Source organism: Rhea americana, unplaced genomic scaffold, assembly GCF_003343005.1.
Source record: "Rhea americana isolate MKP2758 unplaced genomic scaffold, rheAme1 scaffold_13, whole genome shotgun sequence".
In the NCBI taxonomy this organism is placed as follows: Eukaryota; Metazoa; Chordata; class Aves; order Rheiformes; family Rheidae; genus Rhea; species Rhea americana.
In genome coordinates this window covers 9,238,238-9,257,032 of record NW_028185372.1, presented here as the reverse complement: position 1 = coordinate 9,257,032, position 18,795 = coordinate 9,238,238, and the positions used below count along the sequence as shown (strand labels likewise).

Here is an 18,795-nt window from a genome sequence, read left to right as displayed (position 1 = left end):
GACTTTGTGTGGCACAGATCAGGTATTGCACAGTTCTAAAATAAAAATCTCTATATTGAAAACTTCCTGGTCATCCTTTTTGATAGAGCTTATGCATGACTTTATGTAAAAGATTTTGTTTCATTAAAGATTCATTATGGAATAGAATATTTCTTTATGTGTCTAAGATACCTATGTAGTATTGAAACACTAAAATGGAGAAATATATGAAGCCTGAATAAAAAGCACTGTCACTGTGGCATACACAAGATACTTCTAAGCCTTGGARGCATCCCAGGGTAGAATGTGTAAGAATAGGTTACCCAGCTGAAGCATTCAGCTGGTTCAATACGATGCTTCAATGCACTTCCATTTCTGCCTGTTACCTTTTAATAAATTTATGTAAAATTATCTGAAACATGCTTTGATTGCGTCAAGATGAGCTGTAATAGTGRCTGCAAATTGAAATTTTAAACATCCTGAATTAATTAAAGAAAACTTTTGTGCCAAGACTTCATGTTACTTGATTTAACATCAAAGATTCCATCTGGATCTGTTGAAGTTGGAGGAAAAATACATTTGTGTGTAATGATTTTGTGTATATTTTAACACAGTGCACCTACATTCAGTTTAGGATTACTTTTTAACTAATGAACAGAACTCTTTCTCTTGCCAACTGTGAAATATGCAAATAATTAATAGTGATTGTAAAAATATGTTCCAAAATTTTCGGTGAACTCTATTGCTCAGGGTTTCTTTTTCAAATATTCATCCTTATGAGAAAATAAACCAAAACTACCCCCAATTACTGTCTCTCTAAATAATGAAAGAAAAGAGGTACTTTCTTCCCCAATAACGGTACAAGGAGTTTCGTGCCCATTACTGAGTATTGTTTTCTAAAAACTTGAATGAGAGGGGGAAGGAGCTGATTTTGAATTTAGGTAGCCTTCTCTTCCRTACAGATAGCATGGTGTCTGCACAGATGGGTCATTAATCACGCTTGTAAGCTAGAAGGGGCACCTTCTTTAAGCAGCAACTGACAACCATATATTGGTTCAGATTTCTGCAGGAATCTCATCTGACGTGGTCCTAATATGGAGAATTTAAAAAGTGCATTGCCTTTTCAAATGGTCAGACAAAAAATTCAAAGATGTCATTAAGTTCAAGTTTTACCTTTAGAATTTAAACATTGATTGAACTGAAATGTTTAGACCAGTGGTTCCCAATCTTTTTGCAATGCATCCTCATTTGAAAAAATTAGAAATTTTCTGTTACCCTTTATAAATTGGTAAAGCTGTGTTCCTTCATCTGTAAGATAATATATATATTTTTGAGTTACCTGTGTCAGATAATGGCTGTATACAAAATAGATGCAAGARGAATCACTTCATTACTAAGAAATTGATGGTTTTTACCTCCACATAATATTCTCTAGAGAATGAGAGGCTATTGGATAAAATGGCAATGAAATATAGCAATACATAGTATAAAATGGTCCAGACACAATTTTCTATTTGGTCTGTTACTGGAATGAGTTTAAAGCTAATACTTGACAAAATACAGTTATAAATGCACATTATGAATTGCTGTTTTATTTATAATGACATATTGCATTTTGATAACACATTTATTTTACTTGGCAACCTGAAGTACTATTTTGGGAAGAAGTCTTGCCAGTAGTTTTTCAGTTTTAGCTTAGTATTGCAATAGGAAGCTATAAATCACATTTATTATGCTTCTTCCGTCTTATATTTTAGACGCTAAAGATCATTTCCACAGGACTTATCTACCTAACCCACAGAAGAAAGATACTGGGTGTGGAACAGCGTTTCATTATTTCAAAATGCCAATAAGAAATTATATCTTTAGCATCACTCTGTGGGGAGTTGTGAGATGATTCTGTGCCCAGTTCTCTCCAGTAAGCTGAGAAAGTGTGTAAAGATGTCAGTGCTGCTCTACACTTTTAAGAACAATGTCCTTTACTGCAGAAGTCGGTCTATGTGTAGTAACATGCTTCTGTTCTGTGTGCAAAAAATCAGAATCTTCTCGGAAGAATCAAGAAAATATGTGCTATGARGTTCACGTATTTAAGGAATATTTTTCCTTATGTTAAGGAAACGAACATTCAGGACTTCTATAGACAGATATTTTTATATCATTTAATTTTCAAAAGATGACCTGTGCAGTTCTGAAAATGGGAAACATCAGTAGAGTTTGAGATCTGTAACATTGTTTCTTTCTCCTTCACATTAACTGATTTATCCAATATGTGTTTGTAGGAGAATCTCATAAGAAGGGAGACATAAGAAAGAAGTTTTGAAACTTACTTTTAGAGGAATTCTGGCTACTTGTCAGACCACTAGGAAACAGTGATTGTAAAACTATAGTTAAAAGAAAAAATCTGAAAAGTGAGTATTTAGGGAAAAATAACCAAGTTACAGATAGAAATTATCCTTTTTTTGATTAATCATTCTACTAAAATCTCTTACGCTTTGTTCACATTGCACTTTGTAGGTATTACTGAAGCACGGTAAATATGCTATTTTAATAGACTTAGTTTTTGGTAAATAGCAAGAGCAGCGCAGTTCCATGTCTCAAGACATAAGATGCCAAATAAGTACTTTTGTTTCAAACTGCTGCCTTGGCTTGCTAGTGTGCTGAAAAATGGGTGTGTGTTATGTTGGAAAAACAAAATAAAATCAAGCTAGGTCGTGATGATTTCCCATGTGTTAGTGGCTAGGGATCTGAGGGCTTGACTTAACAGTCTTGTTCTTGTAAGTGGATCGGTAGATGCCTTCCTTCGTACCAGTTGTACACCTTTATTTCCAATTCAGTCACAGTCTGATTTCTAAAAGTTAATTTTTATATGTGATCAAGTGCCAGAAAATATCTAATTTATTTGTTTTTAATGTCATAGCAGGGGCTTATGTTTCCAGGGGTATTTTAATAGACCTGGAAAGTAAATAAATTTACACATCACCTGACTAGATTTAATATTTATCATATAAGTATAGAATACTGTGCTATACCTTGTTATTAATCCCCAAAGGTAATGGGAGGCTAGCTATAGATTCAACTAATTCTACAAGGACCTTAAATACATGTCTAACATAAGGTATATGAGCGATGCCAGCGTGTCATTGCATCTCACTGACTCATCTTACTTAAATAACTTGCCAAATGGAGGGAATTGAGGCACTGCTGTTAGCTCATGCCAGCCATCTGAAGCTCTCCCAGCTTTACAAGTTCCTTCCTTGTATATATGTATACGTTCTGCTATATTAAGAGTTTAGATAGGAAGGCTTTAACAGCAGGAACATTATAATATTATCTTGACTCACGTTTCACAGGTTAACTAGCCTTAACTGAACATAGTCTCARCTGTATCAGCCATAAAGTCTAAAGCTGGTTTATAATCACACTGGTAGTGGTTAAAACGACTGATGAGAGTGAGGTTATTCAGTGATATAAATGCAGTAGAATTTGGTTTCCAGTCTACAAAAAGCTGCTGTAAGCTTTGTAAAATGTGTAGTGTGATCTGAAAACGAGAGATTTACTACTTGGATTGTCACATGTTTGCTCTTTATTGTACTTCTCTAAATAATAAATTAAAAAGAATCCAAATGTGGCTTTGTGTAGAGAGAATATTTGGCCCATATTCATTTAATAATCTCATTAAGTAGTTTGTAATCAGCTTATCTGACGCTGTTAAGAACATTTTAGTGCACTCCTCTATGTAATGAATAATAATTTCCCCCATTTTTCCCATTTAATTTAGACTCTAAACCATTAGAAACCAAAATCTCGTCTTTCTACGGTCCTATGTTGCTATTAAATACTGTGTGTATTTATTGTTGAATATTTGGTCATATACATTGCAGCTATGTATGCATAAATAACAACATTTTTATCCAGCAGGATACACTGGGACACCCTCTCCAACTGCAAACTATTCCTCAGACAGTGGGAATCTGCTAATACTGTAAAAGGTCTGTTTTTTTCTTACGATCTGAGAGACAGAACTGCTAGCAGAATTAGCTTCTGCTTGGCACTCTGCAATTTAAATGATCCATTTTTCTTAAATTCTCAGAAAACAGAGAAGTTGAGGGGACAATTCTTGTGTTGCTTTTTGCTTAAGTAATAAGATGGATTGCAAGGTTTTTTTAATGAGAAATTTTAGTTTTTGTCCTCTAGCTCAACTTACAGATAGATACATTTATGTTAGAATACAGGTCATTTTGTTAATGCTAGGAATTGCCAGACAAGAATATACAATATACATAYACATTTTGTGCCCAGCTGGCATAAAAAGCTTTTGTGTACAAAAGGTAATTACTATGATAGCTCCAGTCATGCTGAATAATAAAATATCATTCAGAAAAATGCACGTGTAAAGGTTGAAGGGTACCATTRCACAATTTATCATGTTCTTTGCAGACTCCTGAGGTTTTGTGCACTAATTCTAAGACATCTGGGAAAGACAGTTAGGAAAATAACTTCATTGACAGTTTGGASAAAGTTTGGAGAAAGTCCTGTAGGATCCACAATTCCAATGATATGTGTGGTGTGTGGGGGGAAGCCTACAATTCTATGATTTGAAAACAATAATATTGCAAAGAAAAAAGGARGGTATGTCATAGATAGACAATTATTCTGAGTTAATATTATTTGGTATAAAAGGACTCTCCTAGAAGACTGCTTCTATTTGGATAGGAATATCTGTAATTTTATCACAAAAATATATAGTACCAGGAATTACAATATCATGGGAAATTTAAACTTCCCACATTTGTGCTGCAAAAAATTCTGTTAATAATAGCAAGGATTGAATAGTCTGATAAGAGATATAGTTGATGGATTTCTTCATCAAATATTCAGTGAACCAACAGAAAAAAAAATGAAAGATGTGTAAACAAAGCTATGTAAATAAAAAGAGAAAAAGAAAAGAAATGGAGCTGCTGTGTTGCAGGGTTAGTTTTGGAATTAAAGGAAGTAGAGGATTATTTCTTTTCTCTTAGTTTTAATTAGGAACATAATTTTCAGCATCARAATGTAGGCATGATGGATAATGAGAACAAAGGTATGTAAATGTAGATTATTACCTCTACAGTGGAAGCAAACCTGAGTCATTAATGCYCTTAAGCTAAGGGGACTGGATGATCTTTGTTCAAGAACGTTGAAAGAACCGGTACAGGCAATCTCAGTCTTGTACTGAGGATTTCTAATAAGCTTATGAATCAGGAATAGTATAATAGTAGGATCTTGGAGCAGTTGAAGTAGGAGGGGAATACTTAAGTTTTAAGTTCAGAACCTTTTTGAAACTGTGAGAGAAAATAGAAAGTCTGTTTACATCTGTGAGGCTAGGCTGAGCACAAGGGAAAGACAAGTTCACTGACTGAACACTTCTTGTATTATTTCTGTAATTGATAACCCTTTTCATGATATAAACTCTATATTGAAATGATCTGATTTTGCAGGCCCTGAAGTTTTTTGACATAATGTATTTATTCACGATTAAGTTCCCAAGTAACAGAAAATCTTTATTCATAAATAAAATAAAATGAAAAAAATAAGGCAAATCAGGACAAATAGAAATGGATTTCTTTTATTAGTGTAAATTGCCTCTCAAGTATCTGGCTTCATATTCTGATTTCAGAAAATAATGATATTAATGTGGTTCAGTTTCTTTCTCAGAAAAGCTATATCGAAAATTCAAATTTGACAGAAAGCAGGAGGATCTAGGTTGTTTAATATGAAAATACTCTTTAGTGCAAGATTCAGTCAGGTGTCTGAACAAGTTTCAGGAATCTTTAGTTRGAAAATAGTCTAAATTTCTTCTTACATCAGTCTCTTAAAAGCAAGAGATTACAATGTATCTCAATATCTCAACAGCAACAAGAAATATTTTCTTTAAATAAGCAGGTTTAGATAAAATGCAGAACTCTGTTCATCAGTGATTCTGATAGGCTGATCTACAACTTAAAACTTCATGAAGTTCTATGAGTTGATTAAAAACATAATTTAGATATTCTAAAACTGAGGTTTTACATCATAAATTGGAATGTACATAACTGAACTGTGTATTTGAGGGCATCAGAAAAATGTACCTGATAGAAAAATATGGTATGGTAGGTATGTTAGGACATTTCAGAAAAAGTCTCTCAAAGAATTATTGCTTACTTTTCGCGTGTCCCATTGCACCGCTATCTGCCCATCCTAAAAAGGTGCCATTTGGACAGGCGCSTGTCAAAAAAGTCAAACATTGAAGTAAGATTCCAGAACAGTCGTCAATGAAGAGTCTTCTCTGTTTCCTTTTGTAAATGGTCTCTGGATTCTCCAGTTCAGATAGTAATCATTCCTTTTACAAAATACAGTTGTCATCAGAATATATATAATGCATAGCACTATAGAGAGAAGGCGTCTTGACTAGGTAAGTGTACARAACAGTAGCAAATGAAATGGAAGCAGTATCAGATATAGGGAAAAAAAAATAGTTTCTGATGCCAGACAAAAGCCCAAACCTGATACCTGCTCTCCACAACCCCGCAGAAAAGGTAAAGCTGATGTGAATGGACTATAGCTGAATTTCCAGTGTGCAGAGTAACAAAATACTTTGTGATAAAAAAAAAATCTAATCTTTATATCCTTTCATATTCATATTCTTCTGCTTCAGGAGAAGTTTCTATCTTCTCATTTATATTCTCAGCTATTTTTGAATACTCAGGTGAACTTTGTGTGGTAAAGAACAGGGTAGAACTCTGCCTGGAATTCTTCAGTACTTCTTTTCGATTAGCCAAAGTATGGGCTGCTAGAAAGCAGCGTTCTGTGTTCTGTTAGTTCATTCTTGTAGGCCTCGCGTGCCATCTTCATAATGTCCTTGGTACGTCTAGGACACAGAAATGGAACCTAGTTTTCTCGTATAAACTTGTGTGCAAAATAAATACAACTTCAGCCTCATTTTATTATATTGAAGTCAATATACTTCATAAGCAGAATTATTTCAAAGCAATCATGTTTCTTCACTTACGTGTCTTTCCATARAATGAATAGAATATTGTACCATGTGAAAGTAACTAGTATCAGTATCTACTGGAATAAAATGGGTTGGGTTTTTTGGTTTTTGAGKTTTTTTGCTTCTTGAAGTATGAACAAAAAAAATTCAGGAATGAAATCACCTTGTCATTCAAGGATCAAGTCCTCCATAGTCTAAGTTTGATTTGAAATAGACTAATAATGAAAACAGTACATAGTCTTTCCGTATTATAGAATAGCTGATGATTATTCACTGGAAATGTATGTAACTTGACTTCAGTTCTTTATACTCTATTATAAATAATACAGCACATTGCCAGTGCCAAGTGAATTGCCATGTTTTTCTCAATTTCTCAGTTTTAGAGTCGTTAAAATAGACAACTGGTTTTCTTAAATGTTGTGCCAAAGTGTTTATTGAATATTCAATGGTACCCAATATTTACTTTCACTCAGGTCATTATTTTAGAGTTAGTGGCTACCTGATGCAAGTCATTTCCCATTTCTTAGCAAGTATACCTCCAAACAGCTAATGCAGTGTCAGCCACATATTAAATAGCAGTTATTTGAATAATGTGATACCTTACAGACATCTTAAGGTCCGCTCCGCTTTCAACAGTAAATAATACAGCTAAGACATAGGAGGCAAAAAGACTTATTAAACATGAGCTTAAAACTAATCTCCATCTAAAAATATTAAATCTGTATTGTACCAGTAAAGCAGAATTGCTATTTTGTTTTTCTTTTTTCCTTTCTGCTTTTTTTCAGCAAGAACAAGGGGTACTTGGGGGCCAGTAGGTAGGCAGGGGAAAGCGTCAGATGGGAAAAGAGAGAACATAATGATCTGCAGTTTCTATTTACAACTGTTTTGCACACATGTAAAGTTTCTGTTTACATTGATAGAATGATCTTTAAGGCATATGGACCCTTTCTCACACAAGAGGAAAGGGATGAGTCTGTGAGCATGACTGCTTAATGACTGCTGCTTAATCTAGTGAGACGGGTTGTTATGCGGGACAGCTATGATTATTTTTGCTCAAACACCACAGTTCTATAGTATCGAGAAGGGACTCTTTCTCTTCAAATGAGATGAGGTGTAGTTTAATCTCTCTGAGAGAAACCAACTTTCCTTGCCACACCATTCCATCCATCTCCATTTAAATCCGTAGGGAAATCCATGAAAGATCTGCTTAGGTGAATTATGAGAAATAAAGAGCAGAGCAAGAGTATGGAGAGAATTGCAGTTTACCAAGTGAGATGCATAACGATAATTGTTTTTGATACAAGTGAACAGACCTTACTTACTAGATTGGGACTACCTTTAAACTACCTCCTGCTCTTGGAAAAAAACCTAAGTTAATAGAAGGGAAATAAAATACTATTTTCCTACATTCTTGACTTGAAGATTCTTTGGCCTTAAAAAGGACTGAGGCTTGGATGAGGAAYGTTCTGCTCGAATTACATGTAGAATTGGGCAGATCATTTTCTGAACCAAAGTTTGACAAAACAAGTTCTTTTTCTTCTTAAGGAATAGCTGTAAGCTCTTAGCAACATTACCTAATTCATGATTGTTTTTCAAATGAGAACTATGTTTTTTTAAGTTTTCTGGTATTAATTCCATGGAGATAGTAATGGCTCAAACTCTGCTCTCTAGCCCTGATGGCAAGTTCGGCACAGTGGGTTACACTCACACTGCATAGCTCTCATTTAGACCTTTTCTGGGTACAGACACAAGAAACAATTTCTTGAGTGTCATTTTTTTCAGTTCAGAGTATCTGAAATCATGTGAGGCTGTGTCAGAGCCCACCAGAATGGTGTTCCTATATCATCAAAAATTTATGTTGCTTGCCTTGTGATAYGGAATGAAGACATATGAAGGTGTCTGAGCATAGAAGGCCCGTAGGGGTGTTTTAAAGACTATATAGGAAGAATGGAGACAATCAAACTTACTGTTACTTGTACTGTCGACAAACTGCCTCTAAAGCTACACAAGTTTTTCTTTCAGAAGGAATAGTTTACTCCAAAAGATGCTCCAATAGGGAGCTGAGAGGGGCAAGGTGGATGACAGAGGAACCAGACCCCTCTGAGCAGGACAAAAAGCTAAGTTATTCGGCTTGATGTACTCTCATGAAGTGCTTTTATAGTTTATTGGGTTCCTCTGTTCACCCTGTAGAGGATTCTGGTGAGAAGAATTTGCGCTTCACTTGCTATGCTGTTATTATTTAAGATAATTTTTTTGCACCTAATAATTCTTATGACTAAAGATCTATTGCTTGGATGATTTCCTTTAGCTGTGCACAGTGGAATAAATTCCTTACCACTTCATTAATCAAGTTGATTTTTTAGTCTATATGCTTTTTCATGGAGAACTTATGCACACTCAGTGGAACCTAACCTTCAAAGTGAGGTTAATTTGTGTAGAAATGTGTTACAAATGTAGGGAACTGTCACCTGCATATGAGTCTGTGTAATGCTACTGTACTTTGACATTACTGTGGATGTATAAATACCAGTATTTAAGTGATGGTTAACTTTCAGTTCTTTCCTTTACATTGGATATTTACTGGTTTAAAAAAATGCATGCAAAGATGTCATGCCTTTCTTCATATTTTTCCTTTAGAAGAATTTTTGTATTTATGAACAATATCAAATGGTCTCTCTTGAAGATTAAAATTACACACCTGCAGCATATTTAGGTTAGCAACTTATGCTTCTCATGTTAGACCATATCACAGACCTTCATCTTGATCTCAACAACCTGTTTTTGCCACTGACAGCATGTTTTGGGCTCTGCAGCCATTCACTTCTTAGAGAGAATTATGATTCTTTTTGCAAAATTACCAAGTTTGATGGTAAGTTTTTTATGTCGACACCTGCTCAGAACTCATTGCCGGGGCTCCTAGCTCACTGGGCACGCTGTCTCCAGAAAGCTACCACAGGTCGTTGTCACTATTAACACTGATGAGATTTTGTGTACTGTTATTGAGGGTTAGCTTTTCCATACCTCTGCGTGACTTTAAGCATTAGCTTTACCTTTATGGACGCACATTTTGCTCAGTAGATTATTTTATTGTTACCCAATCAATTGGTTTAAGGACTTTTTGCCCCTTTTTACAAAAACAGAACTGATAACTGATCTTACCAGAAAATGAATACTCTTCCGTTGTAATAGTTCTAATATCCCCCTGGAGCACTTTGCTTCTCATGACCTGTAGGATTTATTTTATATATTACTATTATTTTTATTGATTTTATATTAAAAATATGACACTGCTAGAACAGCAGTTCTCACTTTTCCCTTAGCACTATTATTTGGACTAGAAGTACCACAAGGCAAACCCTTCCTCTGGTATCTACTGATACATTTGCTGCTCTTGAAAAGAGTGAAGAAATTACTTCTATAGGACTTTAGTTTAAAAGCACAGAGGTTAATTAAGTTTTAAGTGCATATTCTGATATCACTGGTAATTGAAAAGCTGGGTGCTGTGGGAGGAAAAATAGTAAGTGAAAATTGAGAAATGGAGATACAAATAAGTCTTGCTTTATTTCCTCTACCCTCCAAACAACAGAATGGAAAGAAAGGTGTTTGCAATTTGCACTATTAATAAGCTGATAAAAACAAGATTTATGGCAGCCACTTTTCACTTCTTTCCAGATGGCTATTACACTGGGCAGTCAGGACTGTACGATTCCCARTGTCAGGGAGGGAGAGAGAAAAGGTGAATGACCCTCACTCTGTAGTCCAATGAGACCATTTACCTGGAAGGGAGAAGTGCTGTAAACTGGTTCCTGCTATTTATGTATTTTATCCAATATCTAATTAATTTTAATGAAAAATTCACAAGTAGACCTTCTAGAAGGGCCTGGACTCTGGGACTACTCTGTTTCAGCCAGCATCACGTGCGGACTCCTGTTTCCTCTCACTCTGTCTCTCTCTTCCTCTCTCTCCTGCTCTCTCTTCCCCTGGCTCCCTTTGGCTCCCTCTCTCGCGCTCCCTTTCTCTTGTTCTCCCTCTCTGTCCAGCTCCCTCTCCCTCTCCAGCTCCTTAAATGTGGCAAAGATTCAACAGAAAGGGGGAAGTGTCACTAGCCTCTCCTATAGTCTAAATTATAATGGTCAGAGCCCTGTCCTGGCAGCACAGCCAAGAAATCAAAGAAAAATCTGCTTTRAATTCTTTTTACTTTTTTTTCTTGAATTGGAATCGTGCTTAAACTACTAATTTATGAAATGGAAGGGAACTGCCACACCAAAATGCTTACGAGGTCAAAAGGATGACGCTACTAAAGCTAGTGTCACTAAATGGTTTTAAATGGTTATCTGCATTTTCCAAAGTTAACTGACTAGCAAAATGTTACAGGCCTGAACTGGAAGAACTTCAGAAGTCAACAATTTTTTTTAATGATTAAGCTCCCTGGTTTGAACTTATCCTTACTCTTGAAAGCCCATCTACTGTGTATTCCACTGTGTGGGTTGAGTTCTCTAGCTGCTATGTAATGCTATATAGTAATATTATATATGCCTACCCTCCTCCTGCAACTCTGCTTTTGAATGAAACCAGTTGAGTCAGCAGGTGCTATGCTTTGTGCTGAATTTAATGCTGAAATACTAGATAGAGAATGTCAGATAGATTGGTTTCCTCAGGGCATACAGATGCTGAAAAAACTACCTTGTGAACATCAGATGTTAGGTGTGAGGCCAGTGTTGAGAAGCTCTCTTTTTCAAGGTAGTCCAAGGCATTAAGTAAATCTAGTGTTGAAAACGTCAGTGCCTAGAGATATCAGGCAAGTATATGGTTAGGTAGGTGCAATATGAAATAATAATGATAGTGCAGATTGTGTAGCATTTGGTGTGCTAAATGTTTCATAATRAGTGGTTCTAATCCAGAACAAGTAGTAAAGAACTGGATTACTTAGAGGTAATGTTTGAAAATATTCAAATAAATCATGCAACTTAATATTGTCACAGTTTTGTTTATATTCTTTTCAAAATTTTTTCGTATGAATACCAGAAGGGGATTGTTTTTTACACAAACCATGAACTGTTATCATAATAGTTGTAATGGCTTAAGTGGTCTTTTAAAAGCTATAATGAATATTTATCATTATTGAAGATGATCATATACTTCGTTTTATAACAAAAAGAGGCTGATTTTCGTTCGCATTGTTTGTAACTCACAGTATCTGTTTTCTGTCATGGCTGTATTTAAATGAAAAAAGAAAAGCCCAACCGTCTGCACAGAGGAGCTGGACATAAATGTCGCTAGCGATTGTGAAAGCCGATGTATTTYGGTGCTCCAAGTCTTCAAAGTGTAATATGTAATGCACACAATAATAATACAAKGTAAAAATGTGTGCAGCAGTACACAAGTTCACTTTTTGCTACTGAATTAACTCACTGTCCATACAGTATGACATACAAGTAATTTAATATTTTATTCTCTCTCCAAAAGGACATCAACTGTACTAGGGCTAATTTGGGGTATTGTAGAACAGAGCTGTAAMAGCAAAAGAATGAAGCTTAAGGAAATAGGATCTATAAAAATATGCAGTGCAGTATCTTATCATGTTACTCCCAAGTCYGCCCACTCCCTAATCAAATACACGGTTTTATGACATGTTTTAATGCCACTGAAGTTGCAGCTGGCTTCCATACTGCAGGATTTCCTGCCCAAAAGGGAAGGGGGTCATTTGAAGTTTAAAAAGTCTTAGCGCAGTATAAACCATATAAACAGAGAAGGGTAAGTAAACGGTGGCTTGGGAGCATTGACGTATACCAGCTCACGTAGGAGTCTTTTCAATCTCCGTAGCAATCCATACAGTAAACTGTGTTTCTGCCCGTGTCTTTTTCGGCTCGTTTCTGTATGCCGAGCCGTGAAGCCGGCTCGCTCGCGGCGCTGGGAGCGGTGGCCGTGCTGAGGCAGGCAGCCCGCTCTCGCGTGTGCCGGCCGCGGCTGCGAGCGGGGAGCGCAGGATGTGCTGTGTCAGGAGAACCCACCTAGAGGGCCCCCCTGACGCCAGCACATCCTCTGTCAGGCAGCGCTCGCTGCAGCCGGGGCCCATTCTGCTGCAGAGTAAGTGCCCCGGAGTCTGCAAGTGTCCTGGGCTGCTACGGAGCCGGGGAGCAGCGGCAGACGGGGAGAGCRGACGAGGATCCCGAGGGGTATGTTGGAAATTCTTGCCAGCAACAAGGAAACAAGAGCCTGTTGCCTGCATTGCTTTAAAATATACACGATCTTTTTAGCTGGGGCTTAAGAATCTTCCCAAGGATATTACCACAGCCTCAGGAGAGAGAACTACTGTCGGGGAGCTGAATTGGGAAAAAAGGACAGCAGAGAAAGAAATCTTAGGTAACACGGGACTTAAAGCTTCGCTTTCTTTTCGCAAAATACAAAAGGATGCACATGGTTTTTAYATACTGTATAACATCAAACTAGAACTAGGTTCTGCAGTGAAAGAATCAATAGCTTAGTCATTTTGCTTAAAGGGAGCAGACAGCCTTATTATGGGGCTAGACTGCAAAAATGAATTTGATCATGATATGATCTTACACTCATGATGGTACCTAATTATAGTCCTGTCCTATGGAGCAGAAAAAGCATACTTCCTTCCTTCTTTCTTAGATGAAGAAATAATCCTACAGAATCAAATTCAGAAAGAAGTTTGTTTTTGTTGTACATGGTTATTAAACATCATCCTCTTCCCTGGGATTGTAATAACTGGAAAACTGCATTAAAGTGATCGCTCATGAATATGTGTCTAAGAAAGAAGAAAAAGCAATATTCATTTCTGAAGGATAACATGGCAAAGCAATATGAAGTTATACATTTCCCCCTAACCGCTGATCTGGCATGGCTGACAAGAAACTATTTTTTGACTAACCTTTTCCAACTCTCCAAAATGCTGCATATGAAGATGCTTTAATTCACATTAAACGCACTCGGATTTTATCGAGGCAGACCGCTGGCATCATCATACAATTTCTGTATACTGATTAACTTAATGTTTCTTAAGTAGCAAGTGAGGCATAAATGGATGGACAAGTACCTAGAAAACCTTATGATAAGTCTTTCTTCAGATCCCGGGAATTTTTATTTTTGTGGATTACAGTAATTCTTGCAATAAACCCTGCTGTTAACTGCTCATGCAATTGTTCTGGAATGCATCTGTGAATACCCTAACAGATAAAGCTGTCTGATAAGGAAAACACTAATGTTGGAAGATCTGTGAACATGATGCATGTGAATAATTTCCCCTTTAGAAGGCATTCATGGATATGGTGAGTAATCAATACACATTACAGATTGTTAAACTCAAAATGCTTGTTTGCAAAATACTGTGGCAACTACCAGATGCTGAGTTTTTTTCCTACATTAATGTCAAATGAGGACTAACTGGGCTATGAGTAAAATGAAAATCTAACAGAGAGAATGCTGATGAAGTAATACAAGTTTGTTACTCCTTTGTCTCTACMAAACAGGCAAGTCATAAAAATAATATTATTGTGCTCGTGTTTTATTATTCATATGATAAAAGGCTTTTGAGCAGGGAGATATATTCTCTTTCTGTATGAAAAGAAGCACTTCTTTGCAGAGCTTTCTCAGCATTACTTGAAGGAAATGAAGACTTATTTTCTCCATATGATACTGCATTCTTTGTCATGTAATTTATTTATTTATTTATTTGCATTCAAATGATGTGAAAACAGGAAAAAAATGCTCATTCATATGATAATTCAGTAATATTTAATGAACACATTTGTATGGTAGGTTTTCAAATGAGGCTGTTTGGAAGACAATCACATAGAATTAAAATCCCTTTATCATCATTAAAACATCTGTTTCCTCTTTAAATCACAGACAGCTATAGTTCTTGTTCACTGAGCAATCTTTCTCTGTAACTTCTTCACGATGTATTACAGTGACTTGCTTATAAATTCTACCAGTGGTTGTTGCATCATGTCATGCTCCTTATGTTGGAATTTATGTCTTGATAAGTGTTTAATGAACCTTAGCTAAGGAAAAATACTTTCACGCAAAACTTTTGCTCTTTGGGTACATACTGAGTCTTTTAAAATATTAAAAGTAAGGACATTTGGGAAGCCCATTTACCACAATTTGCGCTTAAGTTGACGGATTTGCTTCAGAATGCATGTTTGTTTGACAGATTTGCCCTTAGTGTATACTAGCTTGTATGTATTACTCATTTGCAGAAAGATGTGAGACAGAATTTTCCCTGGGAAGTGTGTTAGCTAAGTTCTTGAAGCCAAGTTCTTTTTATGGYGTTTCAAAGTTGTATTTAAGAATAACAGTATAGAATTGAGAACCTGGTGCCTGGCAGCACCACCACTAGCGTCAGCTGAGTGTCATTTGTCGGAGACACCCAGCTCCTCAGTGGAGAACCAATGGCCGGGCCGGAGAGCAGGCTGCCAGATTATGGGGGGGGAGCAGGGGGGGTTGTGATGCTCTGGCTACTTGTTTTCTGTTATTACTTATTTCTTAATAAACAATTAGAAGACACACTCTCCTTTTAATGTATCTGTCTTTTTTACTGCCTTTTGTTCCACCTTTCCATAAGACCATTTGAGTTTGGTTATGTAATTTTTGCCTTTTATTGCCAACTTCAAACAATATCACCTATAAAAAGGAATAACTGTGTTCTTTAATGTATTTCATCATTCTGTTCTGGCAGTTCATTTAGCAAAGTGTGTTGGAAAGGGTACTGCAGCCCACACCTAACAGGAAAGCCATATCCATTGTCTTGCAAGAATTTGGCCTACTTCTGTTTTTTAATAACTTAGATTATTTTGAGAATGTTTTAACCCCTTGGTTTCATTTGCTGTCTACTTGGTTTTCAAGCAGCACTTTTTGAAGCCTGCTGAAAGGGATCTTTGAAAAACCAACTGTTTTTATTTATCCTCTCTCCAAGGCAGGGGTTGGCTTTTCGTGTGTACTCCTTCCCACTCCCCTTGCTGTTTGCCACAGACTGGGAGTCCAGGAGCAACTGTGGCAGAAAAGTGATTGCTGTGAAAATGTATGGAGATTATTACATGATCTACRTTTAGTATTTTAACAGAATCAAACTTTGCCATGCATACATTTGCGCTTGCTTAATCCTAGACCTTAATTTAGTGTCAAAATGTTTATAGCACCCTGTTGTTCATCTGAACACTCACAGAATTGGCAAATTTGCTTATTCATGCTACGGTAGGTCTGTAAGCAGCATTTATGGGTCTCCAAGTTTTAAGCTGCCAGTCAGTTTTTTAAATTCTGAACTTTCACAAATTATGTGTTGCCCATGAGGCATGCCAGGCTTTTTGATTGTGAATTGGGGTTGGCACACAGAAAAGTATTCTGTATGTATAAACCTCACCTTGTGCTACTTTCAGATGTCCATTAGAGGATGATAACGAAGATAAAGGAATAGATATCCTTCTTGGGATCCAATTATTTTTGTGTTTGTTTAATATGAATATTAGTGGATTAAGAACTTTCCCCAATGCTGATACAACACATTAAAGGTGTTTTGTGGTCAGCATCATATTATTTTTAATAACATATAATGGTTGTAGCCTTTTTTTGCAGAACCAAGACGTATTTCAGAAGAAGGGCTAATAACTTTCTATACCTTAGACATTGTTTTAATCCATGTAAGCCTGCGCTATGCCTTCATGGGATAGTTACTGCTTTTCTCACATGGATTATGGAGAAGAAGGGGGAAGGATAAAAAATGAAGCCTTTTGAAACTGAATTTGTTGTACAAACTTTACGTTCCAAAGCCCTGGGACTTTAACAGTGTGTGATATGAGTCAAGGTGGTGGATCTCTTTTTGTGTATTTGGTCCAGTATGTGGGTTTGCGGAAAGAACGGGCAAAATCTGACCGCCTTGAGAGAAGGGTTTGAATGTGAACCCGCAAGCGTGCAGAAATGTAGTGAGAATTCCAGAATCTGAAGACCCTGTTGGTAATAGGTCCTAAATGACTACTAGCAAAACATTGATTACTAGCAAAAAACAGCTACAAAATATTTATGTTCCCTGCCAGGACAAGTGGCATCAAAATTGTCTTGGAGAGGTGGGGTAGCTCTGTTCTGAATGGATTTTGAAGGAATATATCAGCAGTGATTCTGTAGTAGACAAAGAAAAAGAGTTACCAACCGCTGTTTTAAATAGCACATATTGTAAAAGCAAATGCCAAGTACATAGGATTAGAAAGGTTCAGTGGTTGGGCAAGTGGTGTCCCGGGTGAGGATAAAGTGAGTCCTAGCAATAGTGAGAAACATTTATGATGATATTAAAGGAGGAATAGGATGTTGTAACTACTTACTATGTTAGATACTACATAACTAATTATGTATTAACAACATGCAGTTTACTGCCGTTCACACTGAAAACAATTTTAGAAACATTTACTGTCAGACTGTATAACCTASTTTTCCTTTCCATTACACTTTATCTGCCTTTTTGATGCCAAACCAAATGAAGATAATCATGATGTTCAGTACTGGCTTGCCTAATTGGATAAACAAATATTGTACATATTTTCTTAGTTTTGCCATAGGAAAAATAGGAGAGGTGAGCACCTGTATTAAAGAATATCTATCTCTAAACTGGTAAAGACTGGAAATTAATCTACAGGTGAACACACTAACTTTTCAATTTGAAAAGGATAACCTATGACTGAACCTTTTCTGCCAACTTTTTTACTATTGAGATCAAATGGATTTTAATTTGGATACCAAGCCACAAAATAAAGAAAAAAGTCCTTTCTCATTTCTTTTTAATCTCACAATATTGTACTTCATTTGATCATTAGTGTTCTACATATTTCATCTAATGCAAAATGATGTGGATGCATTGGTTGCATGTTATCCTTTGCTTCAGACTAATTTGATGACTAACTAGCTTATGAAAAGCACCTTAGTCAATCCCTGTATTAATGCAATTTTTRATAAGGTTCTGTCTTCTGGTTTCTCCATTACTGTATAAAGATATCAAACTGTTTATTTGTCCGTTTTATAGACCTCCCCCCATATCTTTCAGCCAGAGTAGTTCAGCTGTTCAGTGTTACAGAGATTCTTCCATTTTGTGAGAATAGAACAAAATGTAACTGGGAAGAAAAATGAAAGAAAAAGAAGAGATCTCTGCTAGTGCATGAAATAAACTTTGGGTATGATCTTAGGGCATGTTGAGTCTTCAGCTCTCTAAAGAATCTCTGGGAACTGGGTCTGACAAACACTATATGAGAGTCATATCTCTTCTCGTCATGACTCCTGTCTATAACAGAAACCGGAATGAAGTGCGTCACCCAGGTATTTACTCATTTGTTTGTTCCAAAGGATTTTGTATGTTTTTTAGTGGAAGAAGGCTTTTTCCTGAACTGCATTTCAGCACAATATTTAACTAGTCTTTAGACATTTTAGAATTCAGACATTAATCTTCAAACTATTGTGGAATATCTTAATTCATCTTTTGGAAATCTGAATCTGCAACTGAATTTCCAAGAAAAATTCAGGATTTGTTAAATTGAGAAGAAATCATCTTAAAGCCAAAGAAGTTTGTGTAATCCTCTGTTGCCAGTAGATTTTCATAGTACTGCTAAATATGAAAGGTCACCTTATTCTCTTGTTTCCTTATGCTGAATAATAGATGTTATTTTTCCTCAGCCATTGTTGAATTTTATTGCTCAAGTTAGGATCAACACAGTAAGATTTACATGCTGAATTAAACAAAAAGTAGGTGGCTATCATGGCTATCATTTTAAGGAGTATGTTGTCCTTTCCTTTAGATTTCA

The 18,795-nt window shown here is 36.2% G+C and overlaps 1 protein-coding gene across 3 annotated transcripts in view; it reads left to right on the top strand.

The window, feature by feature from the left end:
* Positions 1 to 18,795, top strand: part of PDE4D (phosphodiesterase 4D) — a 395,151-nt gene that overhangs the window by 100,032 nt on the left and 276,324 nt on the right. Inside the window, exon 1 of one of the 3 annotated variants that reach the window (XM_085326465.1) lies at positions 13,141 to 14,283. The exons of the other annotated variants lie outside the window; for them this stretch is intronic. Coding sequence (XP_085182591.1) covers positions 14,237 to 14,283 — 47 coding nt within the window. The 5' untranslated portion in view covers positions 13,141 to 14,236. Of the gene's footprint in view, positions 1 to 13,140; positions 14,284 to 18,795 lie in introns of those variants that run through there. 3 annotated transcript variants of the gene reach the window in all.